The 21,740-nt window shown below is 39.6% G+C and overlaps 1 protein-coding gene and 1 long non-coding RNA gene across 2 annotated transcripts; one reads left to right on the top strand and one right to left on the bottom strand.

Moving 5' to 3' along the window:
• Positions 1-2,155: 2,155 nt before the first annotated feature.
• On the bottom strand, positions 2,156-7,329 carry LOC121393358. The gene is made up of 3 exons (XR_005961017.1): positions 7,204-7,329; positions 6,754-6,840; positions 2,156-4,397 (listed from the first exon to the last, which is right to left on the bottom strand). It is a non-coding gene; the product is annotated as an uncharacterized LOC121393358 (long non-coding RNA).
• A 45-nt stretch (positions 7,330-7,374) lies between these two features.
• On the top strand, positions 7,375-21,712 carry rrp9.S (to ribosomal RNA processing 9, U3 small nucleolar RNA binding protein S homeolog). Its single transcript, XM_018261323.2, has 15 exons — positions 7,375-7,545; positions 11,461-11,552; positions 11,633-11,742; positions 11,835-11,896; positions 11,982-12,023; positions 12,246-12,372; positions 12,457-12,581; positions 12,665-12,757; positions 12,839-12,939; positions 14,205-14,339; positions 19,337-19,399; positions 20,074-20,219; positions 21,156-21,235; positions 21,349-21,422; positions 21,534-21,712. The coding sequence occupies exons 1-15, from the start codon at positions 7,486-7,488 to the stop codon at positions 21,616-21,618; spliced, it is 1,395 nt and encodes a 464-aa protein (XP_018116812.1). The 5' UTR covers positions 7,375-7,485; the 3' UTR covers positions 21,619-21,712.
• The last annotated feature ends 28 nt before the right edge of the window (positions 21,713-21,740 follow it).

Genomic DNA, 21,740 nt, shown 5'->3' with positions numbered 1-21,740 from the left:
TTACTCTTATTGTTTAGACGTTGAAGCCCCCAAGGCGGATGTAGCGTAACCCTCTTCCGTTTTTTAGTGGGGGTGTTTTTGCTTATGTAGACTAGGCCCGAGCCATCCTGGCCGTCCCAGGTAAATTTATTCATCATGGCTGTGGAAAATGTACCTACAAAATCTTTAGCTATATTTTTTGCTGCTGTTTTTACATGTGGCTTAACAAAGTCTATAGCGTTTCAGTAGCGGAATGGCACGGCGCAAAAGAGCTCTAAATACACCGGCAAATCCAGCTCCATGTTGGTACGCACCCCCGTGGAAACCAGAAATTCTGTGACCAGCTTGCACTTTATAATAAGCGCTGTAAATGTTTGGCTCCCCATAGTTTTATATAGCCACCATAGTATATTAATAGATGCCTCCACGCCGCGGGCGAAAGTGTCGTTTCACTATGGCTTTCCAGTATTTAAATGAAACATTTCTGTTCTGATCATTCTTTATCTCTATCGTGATGTTGTCGAAATGATGCTTACTCACAGGAATGTAATCCGGCTTTATAACCTGCTGCGTAATAATTTCATTGTTGATACCTAATATTGGTACGTTCAAAGCAACGTTGTATAGAAATCACCAATCCGCTGGGGTCTGATGATGTCTGAGTATACAAATAACGTGTAAAATCCCGCTTTTATATCCGCGCATACTCGACCATTGATGCTGTTATTAAGATGGTTAGAATCAATACCTAAAATAGCAGTTAATTTATTACTAGCCAAGAATGTGTGTGTCCCTTTTACAGATACTAATCGTTCTACTTCATCGTAACTTAGCTTTACATCGTACACTGGCGATTTTAGAGTTTCAATTTTATCATTTATAGCTTTTATCAGATCTCTTACAGTGCTGTACAAGCCAGGCTTTATATTTAGTTCTTTCAGGGGTCCTCCAGGAATTCCTACATATATGAGTCCTTCATCAGCTTTAATATTGTTGAATATATGAGGATATTGTATTTCGGTCATTTCAACTTCCCACTCGCCTTTGAGCATAACGGGTTTAGATAATTTCACAGTGTAGCTGGATATTTCATTTTGAGGGTATGTGTTAAGCGATGCATTACTGGGTAGTGTTATATAAAATTCACTTTCCTCCATTATCACTGAGATTTAAAAAGAGGTTAGTTGTTGCTTTTTGATACAACTATTGAACTTTGCAGGATAGCCTAACCATTTAACGTAGTAAAGAGTCTGTCCTCTGCCAATTTTCTGTTTCAGTACCTTTTCAATTCTGTATACACGACTGTAATTTTCAGGTATCTTCTGTATTTCTTCAGCATAGAATGTGCCTTCAATTGGTTCCTCGTATATGTCCTTTAACTTGTAGACTGGCCTCATGCCTCTAGTGTTCACAGCGGTAATGATGATGAAAATTTCATCTGTAAAGCTCTGTTCATAACCTTTACTAAAAACGTCTTTGTATTTTGAAATCCTCACGTGATCCCCGAGTTTAAAGGTTGGTTTAATTTTTTTAGATTTAAAGTAACAGGCATATATATTTTTCCAGACCGTAAGTGAGTTTGCATTTATTACAGGCCTGGTGCGTGTTGTTCGATGGACAGTGGGGTTATAACTATAAACTAAGTCCTTTAATATGTATTGTTTTTGTTAAAATAGCGCCACATTTTAGATTTTAATGTCCTATTAAATCTTTCCACAATTTCCGCTTTTACATTATTGTTAGTCAAAAAGTGGTGTATAGCCTGTTTTTTAAATAATGCTTTTACATTCTTATTTAAAACTCTTTAACCACAATCAGTTTGTAGTTTGCAAGGTTTACGGCCACTGTTAAATATAGTCTCAAAAGCGTTTGTAACACTTTTGCCTGTTTTATCATACAGCATAAAGACCCATGCATATTTTGACAAAACATCTATGACTGTATGTATTTAACACCATTGTTGTATTTTGCAAAATCCGTCATTGAGACCAAGTCTGCCTGCCATTGTGCGTCTATATCTGAAACACAAATTCTATTTCTTTTGAAATACTTACATACTGGTTTGTGTAGCGTATACAGATCCTGAGTGGCCAACCACTGTCTTACAGTATTTTGTTTTATGTCTTTATTTTTGAACACCACCAAAACTGCCTGTATTTTGAGGCATATAGTATGCTTTCTTTAACACATCTTTAATGTTTTTCGATAATGACGCCATTTCACAATGTGAAAGGCAGTGTTTTAAAATGTGTCAGTTACTTATCAAGCATTTAGATTAAATGCATAATGAACCTGAAAGCTCATTCCCCCTTTAGATCAGAAGTAGTCCGCGATTGCCTGACAACCCTGTTACATAATGAACTGTGCATTTCAAAAAGGTTCACAAGTAATTGCCAAAGCAGTCAATAGTTTTGGAGGAATAAAAACAGTCCTTGTTGTTTTTTTTTTCAGTTTCACAGTTGCAGAGCAGTCCAAATGTCTTGTTTTCTCGTAGTTATTTTCACATTGGAATGTGTTAATTTAAAAAGAACAAACATTTAAGTAGTTATCTGGTTTTTTTTGGGTTTTTTTCTGTATTCATCGGTAGTTATAGCAATAACCGCATCATGGCCCTCGCAGTTACTCAGTGACCACATATAGCTCTTGTAATATCAAACATAACCACCTGGTGGCGCTCACAGTAGAAGATAGCTAGGGTTTATGGGCATTACACAAAATGGCAGCTGCACAGTGGGCGGGGAATGCTTTGCCGCTGGCTAGCTAGGGTTTATGGGTATTACACAAAATGGCGGCTTAATTTCACAAAATGGTGGCTGCGCAGTGGGCGGGAAATGCTTTGCTGCTGGCTAGCTAGGGTTTATGGGTATTACACAAAATGGCAGCTGCGTGGGCATGGCTATATCAGGTCAGAAAGACCAGATCAAACTTAGCTCCGCCCATTAGGGGCGGTCCGATCTGTCAGGGGGCAGGGACCTGTCAAGTTGCTTGATACTGTAGCTGTATCTACTACAGGCTGCAGAAATGCAGTGTGTATGTATGGGAAATGTGATGCACAGGTTACAGAAATGCAGTGTGTATGTATGAGAAACATGATGTACAGGTTGCAGAAATGCAGTGTGTATGTATGAGAAACATAAACATGATGTACAGGTTGCAGAAATGCAGTGTGTATGTATGAGAAACGTGATGTACAGGTTGCAGAAATGCAGTGTGTATGTATGAGAAACATGATGTACAGGTTGCAGAAATGCAGTGTGTATGTATGAGAAACATGATGTACAGGTTGCAGAAATGCAGTGTGTATGTATGAGAAACATAAACATGATGTACAGGTTGCAGAAATGCAGTGTGTATGTATGAGAAACGTGATGTACAGGTTGCAGAAATGCAGTGTGTATGTATGAGAAACATGATGTACAGGTTGCAGAAATGCAGTGTGTATGTATGAGAAACATAAACATGATGTACAGGTTGCAGAAATGCAGTGTGTATGTATGAGAAACATAAACATGATGTACAGGTTGCAGAAATGCAGTGTGTATGTATGAGAAACGTGATGTACAGGTTGCAGAAATGCAGTGTGTATGTATGAGAAACATGATGTACAGGTTGCAGAAATGCAGTGTGTATGTATGAGAAACGTGATGTACAGGTTGCAGAAATGCAGTGTGTATGTATGAGAAACGTGATGTACAGGTTGCAGAAATGCAGTGTGTATTTATGGGAAATGCAATGCACAGGTTGCAGTAATGTAGTGTGTATGTATGTACAGGTTACAGAAATGCAGTGTGTATGTATGGGAAATGCGATGCACAGGTTACAGACATACAGTGTGTATTTATGGGAAATGTGATGCACAGGTTACAGAAATGCAGTGTGCATATATGGGAAACATGATTCTCAGGTAGCAGAAATGCAGTGTGTGTATACTGGCCATGTTATAAACAGGTTACAAAAATGCAATTTGTAAATATGTGAAACATGATTCACAGAAAACAGAAGTGCAGTTTGTGTGTGGATACTGGCAATGTGATGCAGAAATGCAGTGTGTAATTTATTGGAAATGTAATGCACAGGTTACAGAGTGCAGCATCCACGCGAACCTCTGTTTCTCGGTTAACGGACCAAACGTTCAAGATTTTCAGTGCACAGTAGAGGGGCCAGTATCCACATAGGTTTGTGGCAAATTACAGTTCAGTTACACAGACATGTTTACTTATTGGCTGAAGTCATGCTGCACCCCCAAATTCTATATGTTTCACCATGTATTCTTCAGACTTGGTATCCAGGAGACTCAGATCACACTTGAGGAGCCCATAATCAACATCCAAACGGTGGGGAACTTCTTGTTCATTTTCCTCCTCCTTCTTCACCTTGTCTGTCTGCAGGGTCTGAGCTAGCTCTATGTCTGCCAGCACCTTAGGACAACAGAGTCTGTTACTGAGCTATTAAATAAGTATTGAGACAGAGGTTGTATGGGATAAATTACTGTATTAGATAGACCAAAATAAAGCAATTCATATATTGCACACACAAGTTGCACACAAAACTTGCACACTCAAGATGAAAATGGTTTATACTGCCCCTTTAATATTAAAGTGTTCTGCATGAGAATAGAATGATTTGGGGTTATACTGTAATTCCTTCTTGGCTAGGCGCACAAAAAAATCATTTTGTGCACACATTTTATACTTGTGTGCACAATTTTTAAAAACTGTGTGCTCAGGTCAGAACTAGTACAAAAACAGCCAAACACAAACGTCTATTTTAATGTAAGGGGAATAATTATAACTGCAGGAACAACCTAACTCTGATCACATCATGCACAGATACCATAAAGTGCAGTGTAGCATATACATTTCACTTTAAAAAGCACAAATAAACAAGAATACTGATAGTTAAGTGTACTTTTAAAGTGGAACTAAAGTGCCGCAGTGAATATGGGGAGAGAAAACACTGTACAATACTGTAAGAGTGCTGCCTGCAGCTCGTCCAAAGCCTCAAAGCCATTTGCTATCTGTGACTTGCTCAGCTTCCCCAATGGCATCTTTTTAATGTCTGCAAGCAGCCATGTCTATCACCAGTGACCCCTTCATGTCTGCATGCCACTGTCCCTGCTGTACCCTTCCATGTACACTTGTACTTTGTACTGATCTCAGTGGAACTCTAGCGCTGTAATTATTTTTGATTTCATTATGTCTACATATCATTGCATAATTAAAGATGATTAAGAATTTTAATAGACAACGAAGTATAATGCATTGGGGTTTGGCAATATGTTATTTACCACCCAGCAGGCCCGGACTGGCAATCTGTGGGATCGGGCAAATGCCAGAGGGGCTGCTATAAGGTGCCATAGAAAGTCAGTATTTAGTGGGCTGTTTGGGCCTCTGTTTGGGCTGATTGGGCCTCTGTGTACCTGAAATGCCAAGTCTGGACCTGCCACCCAGCAAATTAAATTATGTTTTTTGCCAAGGATTGGTGCTCCCTTTACGTACCCCACATCCAAGTGAATTAGTCTTTCTTTGCCACTGAAAGTTATGTGTAAATGTAACTGATATTGAAATTGATGTGTAAATATTGAAATTGTGTGTAAATGTAAATGATATTGATGTTGAAAGCAGTATCTGAATGGCTAATCTCTGCACTTCTGGCTAGTACTCAGAAAACAATGTAGCCGATGCCAGCTGAATAGCAAACCTGGAGGAGAAGTGTTTTAAAAATCAAGCCTTTCAAAGCCAATACTACCAATATTACTTTGATTACAATTAGCTTTGAAACTATTGAAACATGCTTAGTATAGGTATGGGACCTGTTTTACAGAATCCTTAGGACCTGTGGTTTTCTGTATAATGGATCTTTCTGTAATTTGGATCTTCAAGTCTACTAGACATCATGTAAACATTAAATAAATCCAATAGGCTGTTTTTTCTTCCAATAAGGATTAATTCTATCTTAGTTTGGAACAAGCACAATGTACAGTTTTATTATTACAGAGAAAAAGGGAATTGTTTTTAAAAATTTGGATTATATGGATAAAATATATCTATATTATCGAGTATATATTGATATGCCTTTTTACCGGCCTGGCCGGTAAAAATGATGCTTGACGCCAATGTTATTAATAGGAAAAACAGCAAGAATATAGGAAGGCCGGTATTTTTTTCCAGAAAAGGTGGCAAACCTAGGCCTAGGGTTGCCATCTTTTCTGGAAAAAAATACCGGCCTTCCTATATTCTTACAGTTTTTTGCTATTAATAACATTGGCATAAAGCATCATTTTTACCGGTCAGGTGGCAACCCTACCTAGGCCTCACTGATACTATCCTGGATACTCTCATTTGAACTGCAAATTGCAATGAATTACAGAGCACTAGAGCGAGTGTGAAATGCTAATATCACAAAACTGCAGTTTAATGGCACCTGAACACAAGTTACAAGATAAACTGGAAGGGCAATGTGCAGTAATCTTGGTTAGGCTGATTGGGCTCCATTCCTGTTGACAAGTGAGCTGCAATTTTTAGGACTGACCCATTTGTGGTGGTAGAGCCTTTGAGCAAGTGCCCCAGCCGGCATGAAATGCGTTAGGCTTGTCCTTTCACGTCCTAATAAATGTTTTAGTAATTTTAACTTTTTCTGTTTATATGTTTTTCTAAGACTCGCACCTTTGTTCTGTTTTGCTTCTACATAAGCACTTGAGGACCCATGATTAGCGTGGGATGAGTCACCTTTAAATGAACTTAGACATCCATATTTTAAAACATTGGCAATTACCTTTTCATTTTGGAATGGTTTTTAATTATTCAGCCTTTTGTTCCGCTCCCAGCCAATCCCAGGTTACCCTAGAAACCATTAGAGGGCCTGAATAAAAAGAGAAGCAATAAAAAAGTGACTATCATAAAATTGTAACCTTTTACAGGCTGTAGTTTTTTGGCTACTGGGGTCAGTGACCCCAATGTGACAGCTGGAAAGAGACAGGTGGGGTTGCCACCTGGCCAGTATTTTATCGGCCTGGCCAGGAAAAATGATGGCTAATCCCAATGATATTAATAGGGAAAAAAGATAAATAAATAGGCAGGCAGGTATTTTTTTCCAGAAAAGGTGGCAACCCTAGAGACAGAAGAAAAAGACAATTCAAAAACTATAAGGAAAAAAATGAAGACAAACTGAATAGCTGCTAGGGCATTCTATAACATACAAACTGTGGTATTATTATAACATTACTGTTGCCTAGTTACTAGGGGTAATTAGAGCCTTGGGTTATTAAGATACTCGGCAATTTCCGCCCCTAACTCCAAATCCTTTTGGATATCAACGTCATGAACGAGCGTTCCAGGTCTCTTTCTCACTGGCCAATGATTGCCTCCGGAAAGAACCAGCGCACAGGACACAGACAGTATTCTACTAGAGCGGATTTGCCGCGTTGTAGCCAATAGGGTTGGAGTGGGCGTCACCGGAAGGAGTGTGGACCTTTCTCACACGTGGGTTCGGTGCTGTCTGTTGATCATGTCCGGCCTTTTCATCAAAAAGAAATCTGGGGTAACCCCGCGGAGGCGGCGGGCAGAGGTGAGGGGCTGTATGTTGCCAGTCGGAGAGGTGACATGAGCTGTGGAAGCGGGCGGCACTTCTGGGCGCTCTTAGCCTTTAGACGTAGCACCCGGCCGCTTATCATATACTGTTAATACGCAGTAATCGCTTGTAGGGTTATTCTATTAAATGGTACATTGGGTAGGAGGCAATGTATAAAGGTATCCGCTTGGAACCGTAATAGGAGTAGTGGGGCTTTCTGTGTGGTGTCTCAGCTGAGCAGGGTTGCCAGGTCTAATTTTCAAAACCACCTACAAAACTAGCTAAGAGGCAGTTCAAAAGCAGCCCAAAAATAGCACAAAAGCTGCAGTGAAAAGAAATATGTGAATATACGCCTTTTTCAAATTTTCACTGATTTGCACATTTTTCCATGAAGTAAAATGGGACAGATTTGCCTTGTCCCTAGGGCGTAACTACAGAGGGGGGCCCAGGAGGTATAAGGACCCCATAAGTCCCCAGAGACTTGGGTACAGAGCCCAAAATCTGGTAACCTCTACACTAGTAAGTCCCATTGCATGCTGAGTATTGTAGTCTTGCATTAAACTTACATTAAACTTGGCAGTTGGCACATTGTTCAACAAAAACGACATTACCCAACATGCATTGGGAGATACGGGCATGCCACATTAGGGCATCAAAAAACTTTGGCTGGTTTGTACTTTGGAAACCAACCAAAAGTTTTTTTTTTTTGCTGCCCTAATGTGCCATACCTGTGTCTCCCAAGGCCCAAAAAGCAGCCCAAATCTGTACCTTGGCTAGTTTGTACTTTCAAAACCCGCCTGGGATTTAAATTAGTAGCCCAATTTGGCTGGAAACCTGCCGACCTGGCAACCCTGGCAGGGAGCACACTCGTTTCGACGTGACACCCCCTTAAAACTAAAAGCACATAAACCACGTACTAAAAAAATCTGATTGGCTGGGCAAAAAGGACTGCAGCCTTTCACTAGTTAAATAGCTGATTATGCAGATTGTGGATTTGATATGTGTCCATCATGTGTCGTTTTAAAGGGATGTGATCTTATAGCAAGATGCTGATTTTAGTCTGAATGTGAGACCTTCAGTGCCTTTAAAGCCATGGCTGGGGGTACTTAACCCGTTCTGTTAAAGAAACTATAACTTTGCCCCCTTTATCCCAGGGTAAGTTTAACATCTGGGCATAGATTCCTTGAAATCTGATTTGTAGAAGACATCCTCTAGTTAAAAGGCATGAAAGGAAGCTGTATACTGAAAGTATATAATGATGCCATTGATGTGTTTTGGAAGTGTTTGATTAAAGAACAGATCCCTCTATAGAAGCACCATGAAGTTGATACACAGTCATATTACATTAACATGACAGGAATATGAATAATACAGGCAGGAAGGTTTAGCACAGTGTACATGTTTATATCACCCCAGTGGTACCTGGCTCAGGGATGTATTCGGTATGGGATTAAGATAAGGGACATATGGGAAAAGGGGTTGGAAGGACTCCACAATCAGAGGTGCTTGTGGCACCACCGTGTATAATGGATCTACAGCTGGAAAACAAATGTACATTTATTAACGTAGGAGCTTTCATAATGCTTGCTTTGACAAGATTTAAATGAAGGATTGCATATCCACATGGATACCAAATTCATGCTGGACATAGATGCTCCAGTCATCGGGTCGTAATAGAAATTCTTTATATAAGACACCAGGAGCTCCAGAGCCTTTCCAAACAGGAACAAAAAGCCAACTGTTAACTCAAATAACATAACTATAAAACCAGCAGACAAGGAGGAAACAGGCCTCATCATGGGAAAAGTGGTTAACGTACAAGAAGCCCATAGGCTGTCTAATAGCATGCACTACTGTAAACTGCAGGAGGATCCCACTGATCTCTATAAAAAGGCAACTAAAGAACATAGTGAACAACATATCTCTAATATCATGGAACATATAAACTCTCTAATTCCTGAAGATCAAAAAAAAAACAACCCTGATACATGCTAAAACCATAAAGTGGGCAACCCAGGAAGCTTATCAAATCTGAGGAAATGGCATACTTACAGAGAATATCTCTGGATGCATCCTAAAACACACCCAGCTACATTCAAGACACCATTGACCTCCTTAAGCTTGCTGCCTTAGATCCTATATCCAAGGGATCCATCTTGGCAACAGTGGATGCTGAGCCTATGTACACTAACCTCCTCCATGCTGAAGAAATCCAGACTGGCCAATTTTACTCACAAGAACAACGTTTACCTGCTGAACCAATCATACAAATGATACTTCACTCACATAAAGCATTTTCAGGAGAGGAGAGCTACTTACAACAAATGGGCACTGCCATGGGATGTCAATTTGCGACACAATACACAAATGTATTCGTGGGCAGATTAGAGGAGAAATTTGTCATCCTGCACATTAAGCCATTGATTTTTCTCTGCTACATTGATGACATCCCGTTAATCTGGACTGCCAGAGGACCTCCTTTCCTTCCACAATCCCTACAAACCTCTCCATCCCACCATAAAACTTAGTATTGCAATTTTTTATTATTTACCGTGTTTGAGTTATTTAGCTTTATTTCAGCATCTCTCCAGTTTGCAGTTTCAACAATCCGGTTTCTAAGAGTCCATATTACCCTAGCAATCATGCATTGATTTGAATAAAAGACTGGAAAATGAATAGGAAAGGGCCTGAATAGAAAGAAAAGTAGCAATGACAAATATACATTTGTAGCCTTACAGAGTACTTGTTCTTTGGTTGGGGTCCATTTAGATGGATAGGGTCAGAAGAAAAGGAAAATTATTCGAAAACGATAAAGAAAATAATGAAACCCAATTGAAAAGATGCTTGGCTATTTTAAAATATACTAAAAGTTAACTTAAAAGTGAACCACCCCTTTAAATTAAGTTGATAAAATACAACAGGCCGAGTACTTATACCACAGTGCCAGCAGGAACACAACAAAGGTATCATTCTTCTGAAAGTCATCCAATATGGACCTTATCCTGTGTGTGAAATACCCAACTACAGGACTATATGTGCGTTTAACTGGACAATGCTAAGAGCCCTTACACTTGACTCAGGACTACCGTCACCCCACAACTAGGTGTTAATTACATTAACTTCTACAGAGGAGCCTGGCTGAGGACATTAATAAAAAATGTTGGTGTTCATCTGAAGGTAGCCAGTCAATAGAGGTATCTTATCTTAATGTTCCACACCCCAAGTGCTGGGCAGTAGTATCCAATGTTGAATCAGAGACCAAAGCAACATTTGAGTATTCAGAGTCTCTTTAAACAATAGCTGCATTTCTGCTCTTGAATAATCTGATCTGCTGAGATTTATTATTTAGTTGGACATAACCAGGTGAATATGCATGTGGTTACATTAATGGGCTTATTTATCATAATTTGTGAGGGTTTTTTTTTCTTTGAATAAACTCACAATTGAAAAAAACACGTTTGCTTATTCATGAAAAAATCAGAATGTAAAAAAACTCGATCGAATACAAAAGTAAAACATACTCAAATTTTTTGACTTTTTGGCTTAAACTCAAATTTGTGAATTTACAAACTCGAAAACTCAAATTAAAACTCGAATGAAAAAAATGGTTTTGAAATGGTTCTTAGGACAGCTCTCATTGACTTCAACATAAACTTGCTAACTTTTTAAATGCCAATTTTTTTTTATATTTGAGTTTTTGAGGGGTTTTTTCCTAATAAATACCAGACATTCACATTTTTTAAAATTGAATTCGAAATTGTGATTTATTTATTTTTTTCTTTTTAAGTCACCCCCTTAATGTTTGTATTCAAGATACCAATTTGAGTATGGGAAATTCATATGCATTCCACTGTGAATGGATGGTTTTGTTGTATGTTTGTTTAATAAGGGACTACTTCCATACTGTTTCAGGGTAATGATGCCGAAGCTACATCTCAGAAAAAAAAGAAACCAAAAGACACTCATCTAAGGGAAGAAATTGAAAGTGATTCAGACACTGAAATGTGAGTGATCTGTTCGCTTTGCTTTGTGTCTGGTCTTTCTTTCTCTTGCCTCTGACAAACTCCCTTCCGCTCTCCCATAGTGCCCCAGCTCGGACAAAACCTCGGCAAGATGAGGAAGACTTGGACGAGACTGCTCAGGAGAAGAAGCTCCGGCTGGCCAAAGAATATCTAAAACAACTGCAGCAGCAAGGTGAGTACATTAAGATACATTTTATTGGCACCACTTTGCAGTGGTTTTCCTGTGTCAGTTTGCACTGTGTTAATGTTAATAATATTCTTCAGAGGAAGAACAGAAAGAAGACGAGGATCAGGATACCATTGCTAACAGACTGCAAGAGGATGTGGTAGGTTCCGTGACAAGCTGACAGATCGGGTCTCTTGTATGGGAGATTTGTTTCATTGGCTGAATTATATGTTTTCTCTTGGTAGCTTGAGCAGCGAGGAAGACTTCAGCGTCCCTTGGCCAAAGAGGTAGTTCCAAAATCATATCTACTGCTGTTATTTCATCCAATGTCTTATTTCAACCCCAGTGTGTCTCTCTTTTTCTGTGATACCTTAACTCACCCAGGTCTGCCTTTCAAGCATTCTGTTTTTGTTCTTTCATTCCCTTGTTTGCCTTTCTCCTTCCCCATATTCTATACCTGTTATAATTGTGTATACTATAAACCTTAAACTTCATTCTCTACATTGCAGTTGCTCCCTCCAGAGCCTTCAGAAATTCGCCTTCTCCGTGGTCACCAGGGTCCAATTACCTGCCTCGTGATCTCTCCTGATGACAGCTACCTGTTTTCTGGCTCCAAAGATTGCTCGATCATTAAATGTAAGTTAAGTGGCAGCTTTTACCAATTAAGCCATAAAAAGGCCTCAGCAACAACACCCACTCACTCAATTGACGTCTATTCAGGGTCTGTGAGTGATGGGAAGAAGATTCACAAGATCCCAGGTGGAAGGAAAGGCACAGAGAGCACGCATGTAGGACACACGGGTCATGTATTATGCATGGCTTTGTCTTCAGATGGGAAGTACCTGGTATGTGCAATGTGATTGGTGTTCCTTGGTTTTTTGTGTCATTCTTGGCAAGTTATATGCTCAATTCCTTATTTACCTATTAGGCATCTGGTGACAGGAACAAACTGATCTTTATCTGGGATCCCGTGACATGTCAGAACCTGCACAAGTTCCAGGGACATCGAGATGCAGTGTCTGTGAGTGTCGCCTTTCCTCCCACTTCGACATAATGCATTTGCAGGTTTCCCAGTGTTCTCATGCATTAACTTCCTTTGCAGGGACTCTCCTTTCAGAAGGGAACCCACCAGCTGTTCAGTGTGTCACATGACCGTTCTGTGAAAGTGTGGAATGTAGAAGAAAATGCTTACATTGAGACCCTGTGAGTTTATTTTTTTGGGGGTGTTGTATAGATTAATAATCCTGCTTTAATTTCTACTGTCACTAGTGAATGTTTGTGTAATCCTGTTGTCACAACTGAAGCGCAGGTAAAGTGTAATTGAATTTAAAAAAGTACCCCTGAACACGTATGTCCTGCCGTTTCAAGCCAGAAAGGGACTGATTATAAGGCTCAGTATTATAAACATTCCTGTTTTTGGATAATATTGTGAAAAATCCACCTGAAACGTGCCCTCTCTTTGTGTAATGTCCCTCTGCTGTGGTTCATTGATTGCCCATATACTGTTTTTTTTTTTTTAGATATGAAATGTTCTGCAGAAAAATACTAGCCCATGTTTATTACTACTGTAATGTTAAAGGACAAGGCAAGTCTAGTCAACTATGGGGTGGCACTTTTTCCCTGGGGCTGTTATTTTCTTTAAGAAAAATTACACCTTCCCAGAGTCCTGTCTATGTCACACTTTTCCCAAGGAAAGACTAGACTTGCATGTGTGCAGTACGGTACATTTTTCTATATGAACTGTACAAGTTTGCTATGGCGCTAGGGATCCCTGGGAAGATGGTGGCGTGGTGCTTACAAAGAAAGAACCTCAGACCGGTCCATGTTTTTTTTAATTTATGTATTAGTTTATTTATTTTTAAGATGTTACCATTTTAATACCTATAGTTTTTAAAAGGAAGGATGTGTTCATATCAAAGGTTCAGAATCAATATTAAATGCCGCAAGGCAAACCAAAGCCTTTGAAGGAACAGTAACACCAAAAAAATTCAAGTATTTTAAAGTAATGCAAATATAATGTAGTGTTGCCCTGCACTGGTAAAACTGGTGTATTTGCTAATTAAACTCTACAATAGTTTATATAAACAAGCTGCTGTGAAGCCAGGGGGCAGCCATTCAAAGCTGAAAAAGGAGAAAAGGCACAGGATACACAGCAGATAACAGATACGCTCTGTAGTATACAATGGGATTCTTCAGAACTTATCTGTTATCCATTGTGTATCCTGTGGCTTCCTCCATGACTACACAGTAGCTTGTTGATATAAACTATAGTAGAGTTTCTGAAGAAAACACCCCAGTTTTACCAGTGCAGGGCAACACTACATTATCTTGTCATTCCTTTAAAACACTTTCAGTTTTTGGTGTTACTGTTCCTTTAATATCAAGTATAAGAAACACGTTATTTGAGTATTGTTCTGACGACCATTTCCTTTTTAATATATGGAATCATATTGCACTTCTGTCTCCAGCTTTGGCCATCAAGATGCAATCACAGGTTTGGACAGCCTGAGTCGGGAACGCTGTGTCACTGTGGGAGGCAGAGATGGAACCATGAGAATATGGAAGATCGCAGAGGAGACCCAGCTAGTGTTCAGCGGCCATGAGTGAGTAGTCAGAATACCTGTTGGGAAATGCATTTCTGTGCTCTTTATGCAGTTAAAGAGCTCTCTGTAGGACTGTCTAAAGGGCTGGGTTTGATTTTTTTCCTTTTGCTAGTTTGCTTTTTCAGACAGGTTGCAGTAAAGTTTTAAATGTGGTTGAGGAATAGGCAAGGGTGAAACAGACTGTTAGGATAGAGTAACAGTACCCAAACCTTCTTTCACGGATCTCGAAGCTTATGTCTCTCCATTTGGAGAGCTTAACAAAGAGGATGCAAATCTGTCTTACTCATTTAGTCTCTTGTGTGTCTTTAGCTTGTTGTTGTCCATTCTACCATAGTGGCATTTATTACTATTAGAGCTTATTTCTGCCTATGGCAAAAAGGTACATTAGAGACTGGGGGTTGTTGTATGAGAATGGGGATGAGAGTCTACAAGGATGAAGGGGACTAGAAAGAGAATGGGTAAGGAAGGGCATGTGGTTTCCAAGTGGCACTCAGCAGTCGGGGGTTACATAAATAACTATACTTGATCTAATACATCTTAGTCCTATATATAGTGTAATACAGTTACTTGGGATGGGTTGGGAGGTCATGAGTGATCCACTTGTCCCAGGTTTAAAGCTTCTCCTGTATGTTTATATGTATAACTATTTGTAAAGCACTGTAAATGAGCCGCAGCGCAGTACAATATAAATAAAAGTACGATATCTAAATGTACACAATAAATATACACAGAACTCTTATAAGGACACAGAGCTTTAAGTGCTATGTGGTAAGAGACACAGTGGGAAGTTGAAGGGAACTTTAGATATTTGCATCAGTTGTGTGCCAAGCAGGTTTCAGACATCAGTATTCGCATAGTTTTGTTTTTTTTTCTCTCTATAGCTCTGTGATTTCATTAAATGCCCTGGAGATGGCACTCTCCCCTCACATAAAAATATTTTGAAATATTGGCTTTATTTAGTCCACATTCATTTGCAAAATGTAGTGAGCTGATCAATTTGAAAAAAAAGGTGCATTGTCCCTTTATTAGGATTTGTTTGTCTTCCCTGTGCAGTATATCGAGCTGTTAAGCTAAATACATGTAATAACTATTGAGGTCATAATTAAAGCTCCAGGAAAAAACATCCAGTGCTCCCAATGGTTTCTCTCAATTTTCTATCCATTTAGAGGGAAATGTGCCGTTGTTTCACATAAGCCCAATAAACAGTAAATGCTTTCTGCCTATTATTTTAAATAAAACAAAATCTTAATTTTGGTCGTTGTATAGAGGATCAAGCTTGAAGGCAAAGTCTTTGTCGCACAGGGTGACCAATGCAAGTCCACTGACTGGTGGATCGGCAAGAAGGTAACGACTCCACTTGTCAGTGTGGTTAGGCGCCACCAAAGCTGCACCACTGCACTGTGCGGGTCTTTGTAGGTGCTAATAAAGCAGGACCGCCATCAGAAATCACAGGGCCCCATACGACAAAATTTCCTGGGCCCCCTGAGCTGCGCCCACCGCAAGCACCACCCACAGGTCCTCCCCCCACCATACAGTAAAAAAACAAAAAGAAATATTGGTGGCTAGGGTTCCCACATGTTAAAAATAAATAAAAAGATATCGTGGTCAGGGCCCCCCATAAAAAAACATTTGTGGCCAGGGCCCCCCATTAAAAAATATTGGTGGCTAGGACCCCACATGAGAAAAAAAAATTGGTGGCCAAGCCCCCCCCCCCTCCACATTATAAGAAAATTGGTGGCCAGAGCCCCTTAAACATCCATGCCTTCCCGAAGTCAGCCGCTCTCAGAAAGATGGGGGCCCAGATAATCAAGTAAGTGTGGTGTGGCCGGGCCCCCCCCCTTACCCTCGGGCCCCCCTACAACTCTCCCCCCTGTCCCCCCCTGATGGCGGCCCTGTAATAAAGTCACCACAAAAATGATATTAAAGGAACAGTAACACCACATTTTTTTAAAGTAATGAAAATATCTTGTATTGTTGCCCAACACTGGTAAAACTGATGTGTTTGCGTCAGAAACATTACTATAGTTCATATAAACAAGCTGCTGTGGATAGTGGATAACAGATAACACCATTATGTTCTACTTATTTAGATAAACAATAGTAGTGTTTCTGAAGCAAACACACTGGTTTTACCCGTGCAGGGCAACAGTGCATTATATTTTTATTACTTTAAAACTTTTTCATTTTTTGAGGTTACTGTTCCTTTAAGCAGTACTGAGGAGCTTTCCTGGTTGATTTTATTGTGAAGACTCTCATATGTTAAGATGGAGAATGCAAGATACTGGTGGAAAGAAGTACTATAAAGTGTCTGTAGTCTGTAGGTATGCTCTCTGAGTAACTCAATAATGACACCTAAAATATCAGATATCAGCTGGGGCTTATAACACACAGCATTTTATGTGCACTGTCCCTATGTCAGGGCAAATTAATTAGGGAAGCCCATGGGGAGTTTTGTGCTGAAGGAAAATGTTGGTCAATACTAAAGCTGTCACATGATGCCAAAACGTTATTTTTCAGTTTGATGATGAGTTACCTTTATAAAATCGGAGTCTGAGCTTGAACTGTGGATAATTGGTTTAAAACTAACTTGAACCTCCAAGTTTAACAATTAAAGGAATTGTTCAGTATAAAAATAAAAACTGGGTAAATAGACTGTACAAAATAAAAAAAATTCTAATATCGTTAGGCAAAAATGTAATGTATAAAGGCTGGAGTGACTGGATGTCTAACATAATAGCCAGAACACTACTTCCTGCTTTTCAGCTCTCTTGGTTTCCAGTGACTTGAGGGGGGCTAAATGGGTCATAACTGTTGCTTTTGAATCAGAGCTGAATGCTGAGGATTAATTACAAACTCACTGAACAGATATGTACCATGTGGCCCCTCCTTTAAGTCACTGACTAACTCAGAGTTAGAGATCTGAAAAGCAGGAAGTTGTGTTCTGTTCTGTTAGACATCCAGTCACTCCAGCCTTTATACATTAAAATTTTGGCTTACTAACTATATTAGAAACATTTTTTATTTTGCACAGCCTATCTATTTACCTAGTTTTTATTTTTATACTGAACTGTTACTTTAAGAACCATCTGAAGCCCCTCAAGGGGCCAACTGTGACCATTGGTGCTCTCTGTGGCCCCCACTTTATTAACAGTCTCTTTCTGTGCTATCTGCTTTATCTGTATTAATACTGTAGGCATAAAGCCCAACTGTCCCGTTTTTAGAGGGACAGTTCCTCTTTTGACATCTCAACTCACAGTCCCTCGTTTGTACTGTAAAGTCCCATTTTTCTCTGCACTGAACAGCCAGATAAAGAAACAATGTTTCTAACTTAATTGGCTTTCGGCAGAGAGCCCACAACCAGAGAGCACACAACAGCCACATCTTCAGATAAGATTCTTTTGTTACAGTTTTGAGATAAGAAAATAAGTAATTGTAACAATATAAGATAACTAGTCCCTTAGGAGAAGTTACTCACAGCTTAAAGGGCAATGCACCTTCATTAGCAAAACGGTAATAACTGAAAAAAAAGACAAATATGTTCAAACTTTCATAACCTGGCAACATTTTAGTGGCCACAAAAATTGGCGTGGTCAAAAAATTTTGACGTGCCAAAATGTTGGGAGGTATGCTGTATATTGCATCACATATTGGGGGTTTTACATTAGAATCTATAATAATAATAAAAAAGTACTATATTCTTTATATGTTAAAGTACTATATACAGTATTATCCAGAAAGCTCTGAATTATTGGAAAGCCATCCCCTATCACAGGGCTGTCCAACTGGTGGCCCGCGACCCCCCCCCTCCCTTATTTGTCCCCCCACCTATTTGCTGTGTCTGTTTACCATATGTAAACTTTAAATGGTATCACTACAGAGATTAACTGGCACTAGCATTGTTTAAACCTCAAATTTAGACTAATCTCCTGCATTGTTCACATTTGTGACACCTCTATTGTTTATATCCTAAAGCCTGTACTGTTCACACCTGAGACCCAGACTGAAACTGCCCACATTGTTCACCTGTTCACACTTTATACAAAATGCTAATGGGGCACCAGCACTGTGTCATTGTATGTAGTACATATTAGACTGGTCCTGATCAGCGGAAACTGTCTCCTGCTCTGTTCTGACTTCCCTATGCTCCCTGTGTGTGACATACTCTGCCTGTGTGTGACATACTCTGCCTGTGTGTGATCTCTTATTCAGAAAACCCCAGGTCCCAAGCATTCTGGATAACAAGTCCCATACCTGCTCTTTACTGTGTTGGTTCGATCTATAGCATTAGTATTGCAAGAGTCAAGTATACAAACAAGGCACACATTGCTGTATGTTCCATTGAATCTTCTGTTTACCTTCCCAGTCTTAAAGCAAAACTGTAACACACCATGAAAGGTTCAGTGTTAATTCCTGTAAGATAGAAGCCTCCTTGCTCCTTTGTAGGGTCTATAAAAATGAGGCATTGGCAGAACCTGATTCCTACTAAAGAAATTCTGCTAGAAATATGAGATGTGTCCATGTGAAGCCTGTTCTTCTGCACCATCATGCTCTTTCATGGTGCAGTGTTTGTTGTAGGGGGCGCTGTGTAAAGGAACTCAAGTCATCCTCTCCAGCAAAGAAAGTAGTTTAGTTTTCCAGATCACCAGCATTTTTCATTATTTGAACCCCTATATGTTGGCACAAAGACACAAAAGACTTGTGTGATTTCATTCCCTTTTATTAAAACAAACATTTCAGCAGTGTTTTGGCACAGACTTGAAGCACCTGTAGGGATCACTTATTCCAAAAGTCAGTCCATTTAGGGATCACTTATTCCAAATGTCAGTCCATTTAGGAATCACTTATTCCAAATGTCAGTCCATTTAGCGCTCTCTTTAGCTGAATGAGAAACTAATACAAAAGAAAAGTGAGCTTGGCTGTTACTTTTGTTTTACTTAGGGGATCCATGGATGACTCCCAGGCTTTATTTAAATTCCACCCTTCTTTTCCTTTCCCAGAGGCTCTATTGACTGTGTGCGGCTCATAAATGAGGAACATATTGTGACGGGAGCAGATGATGGGTGAGCACCCCTCTTATGTGACTTTTCTTTTGTATTTTGTTTTTTTCTTCTTTCTGGGAACACGCCTTTTTTGCATAACCCAGAAATACTCATGCACCTGCTGAAAGCCCAGAGTTTGCACTTAGTCTATACTTAATACTTACACCACATACCATTTCCACTTTGCTTCATTTTTTTTTGTCTAAATATGAGACCCGTAGAGACATCACAGGTTGAAAAATAAAGTGCTACTTGCACCTGCAGGTATGTTTAATACATTGTTTAGATTTTATTTTACAATTGTTTTTTACATTTCTGAATTCAATTTAAAGGAGAACTAAACACTTAAAATGAATGGCTAAAATGCCATATTTTTTACTTTTTGTATCAGTCTAAAGTTTCAGCTTCTCAATATCAGCAATGATCCAGCACTTCAAATTTGTCACAGGGGGGTCACCATCTTGGAAATTGTCTGCGACACTGACATGTTCAGTGAGCTTTGAGCAGCTGTTGAGAAGTTAAGCTTAGGTGTCATATGAAATCATCAATATCATTCAATAAGAGGATAGGCAAATCCAAACACCTACTGTGTCGAAGCTCGTGATTTGTATAGTGGCAAATGGTGACGACAACAACTCTCCTTTTACTGCTTCTTAGAATCCATTTGTTATTAAATGTTTGTATTTGTTGTGCAGTTCTTTAGCGCTCTGGACAGTGGGCAAGAAAAAACCACTGACGCAGATGAAGTGTGCTCACGGGAGCCACGGGGACGCTGGACTGGAGCAGCCATACTGGATCTCCTCTATAGCAGCTGCTCTTAACAGTGATGTTGTGGCTTCAGGTATGAATTATGTGCAGCCAAGGGGGAATCATGGGGCCAGCTTGTTATTAATAGATAAGAACAGATGCAATTATTTCTTTGTGGATTGGAAGGCTCCCTAATGACTCCAAACAGAGAGGTAAGAGAGTGTGAGTGCTTTATTACTTTATTATTTGTATTCAAGTTGTAAATAATCTTTGTTCATGATATGTGCAAGACAAGTTTCATTTTGTGTATTATTCATCTTGCTGATGAACTCAATTATATTGTGACCAGATAACTTTCCTACAGCCTGTAGTTTTCCTGAGGACCATGGGCACATCCATTCCTTTGCTCGCAGTTCCTGCAGGCTTAGTTATTTCTGCAATGTTGCCCACTTCATCTTTCAACACTAAAACTCACTGCTCTCCATCCCCCAGACATCAGCTCCAATAGTTCTTATGTGCTTATAGTTCTTATATGCTTCTTATGTGCATCGCAGTGGGGTTGTTATGAACTGCTTAAAGGGCATGTAAAGGCAAAAAAATAAATTCCCATTTTTACTTTCTTTAATGAAAAAGAAACCTATCTCCAATATACTTTAATTAAAAAATGTGTACCGTTTTTATAAGAAACCTGACTGTATGCAGTGAAATTCTCCCTTCATTTACTGCTGTGGATAGGAATTGTCAGATGGTCCCTAACTGCTCTGCAGGGAAACAATTAAAGTTACAAGATGGTGACCCCCCTGTAGCCAACTTTGAAAGCATAAATTATTTGTTTGATTAGGCTTGTGGTGCAGTAAGTTCATGTTTATATTTAGTATACAAAATACAGAATTTCTAGCCTTATTCTATTTTAGACTTTACATGCCCTTTAAAGCATCCTGGAGAACTGGAGGGAAGCAGCTTCTGGGAGCTGGTAGAGGGGTCATGTTTTGATGATGCAGAACATCTAAAAGTCTATCTCTTTCTCTAGGTTCTCATGATGGATTTGTACATGTTTGGCGCTGTGGGGAAGGATTCCGCAGCCTGAGCCCTCTCTTCACAGTACCCGTGGTGTGTAAAACTGCACTCTTCTATGTATATTTATTGCCTTGATATCTTCTGTGTGCTACTATGATCCTCTTGCTCTTTGTCATGTCTTAACATCCTTCTCCATGTCTTCTCAGGTTGGCTTTGTAAACAGTCTACAGTTTTCCTCCTCTGCAAACTTCTTAGTTGCTGGTGTTGGCCAGGAGCACAGGTAACCCCATTGGTTTTACAGACGCCCAGAAATCTCTATCTTGTTTTTCATCCATTTTTTCATCTGTTTTCTTGTTCACAACGTGTCCTTTCATTCTGCTCATTTTTGCAGGCTTGGGCGTTGGTGGAGGAAGAAGGAGGCCAAAAACGCGCTGTGCATAATTCCCTTTAAGAGGACGCTTGTGCTAGGCTCTTGATTCCATGCTCCCTTCCCTTTATAGAGGCATATTTTGTTGACCCTGTTGCACCCTGATTGTTATATTTTATAAAACTCTGTAGTTTTCAAACTCAGCACGACCTTTGTTTTTTCCATTGAGAA

This window comes from Xenopus laevis, chromosome 4S (genome assembly GCF_017654675.1).
Source record: "Xenopus laevis strain J_2021 chromosome 4S, Xenopus_laevis_v10.1, whole genome shotgun sequence".
Lineage (NCBI taxonomy): Eukaryota > Metazoa > Chordata > Amphibia > Anura > Pipidae > Xenopus > Xenopus laevis.
The sequence above is the reverse complement of the archived record's forward strand: the minus strand, read 5'-3'. Positions and strand labels throughout refer to the sequence as shown.

What these genes read in the sequence shown, in the direction of transcription:
- rrp9.S (XM_018261323.2), top strand. Translation starts at nt 7,486, where the DNA reads ATGTCCGGCCTTTTCATCAAAAAGAAATCTGGGGTAACCCCGCGGAGG. An exon ending in CTTCAGATGGGAAGTACCTG is followed by an intron (nt 12,582 to 12,664) that starts GTATGTGCAATG and finishes TTTACCTATTAG; the next exon opens with GCATCTGGTGACAGGAACAA. An exon ending in GACATCGAGATGCAGTGTCT is followed by an intron (nt 12,758 to 12,838) that starts GTGAGTGTCGCC and finishes CTTCCTTTGCAG; the next exon opens with GGACTCTCCTTTCAGAAGGG.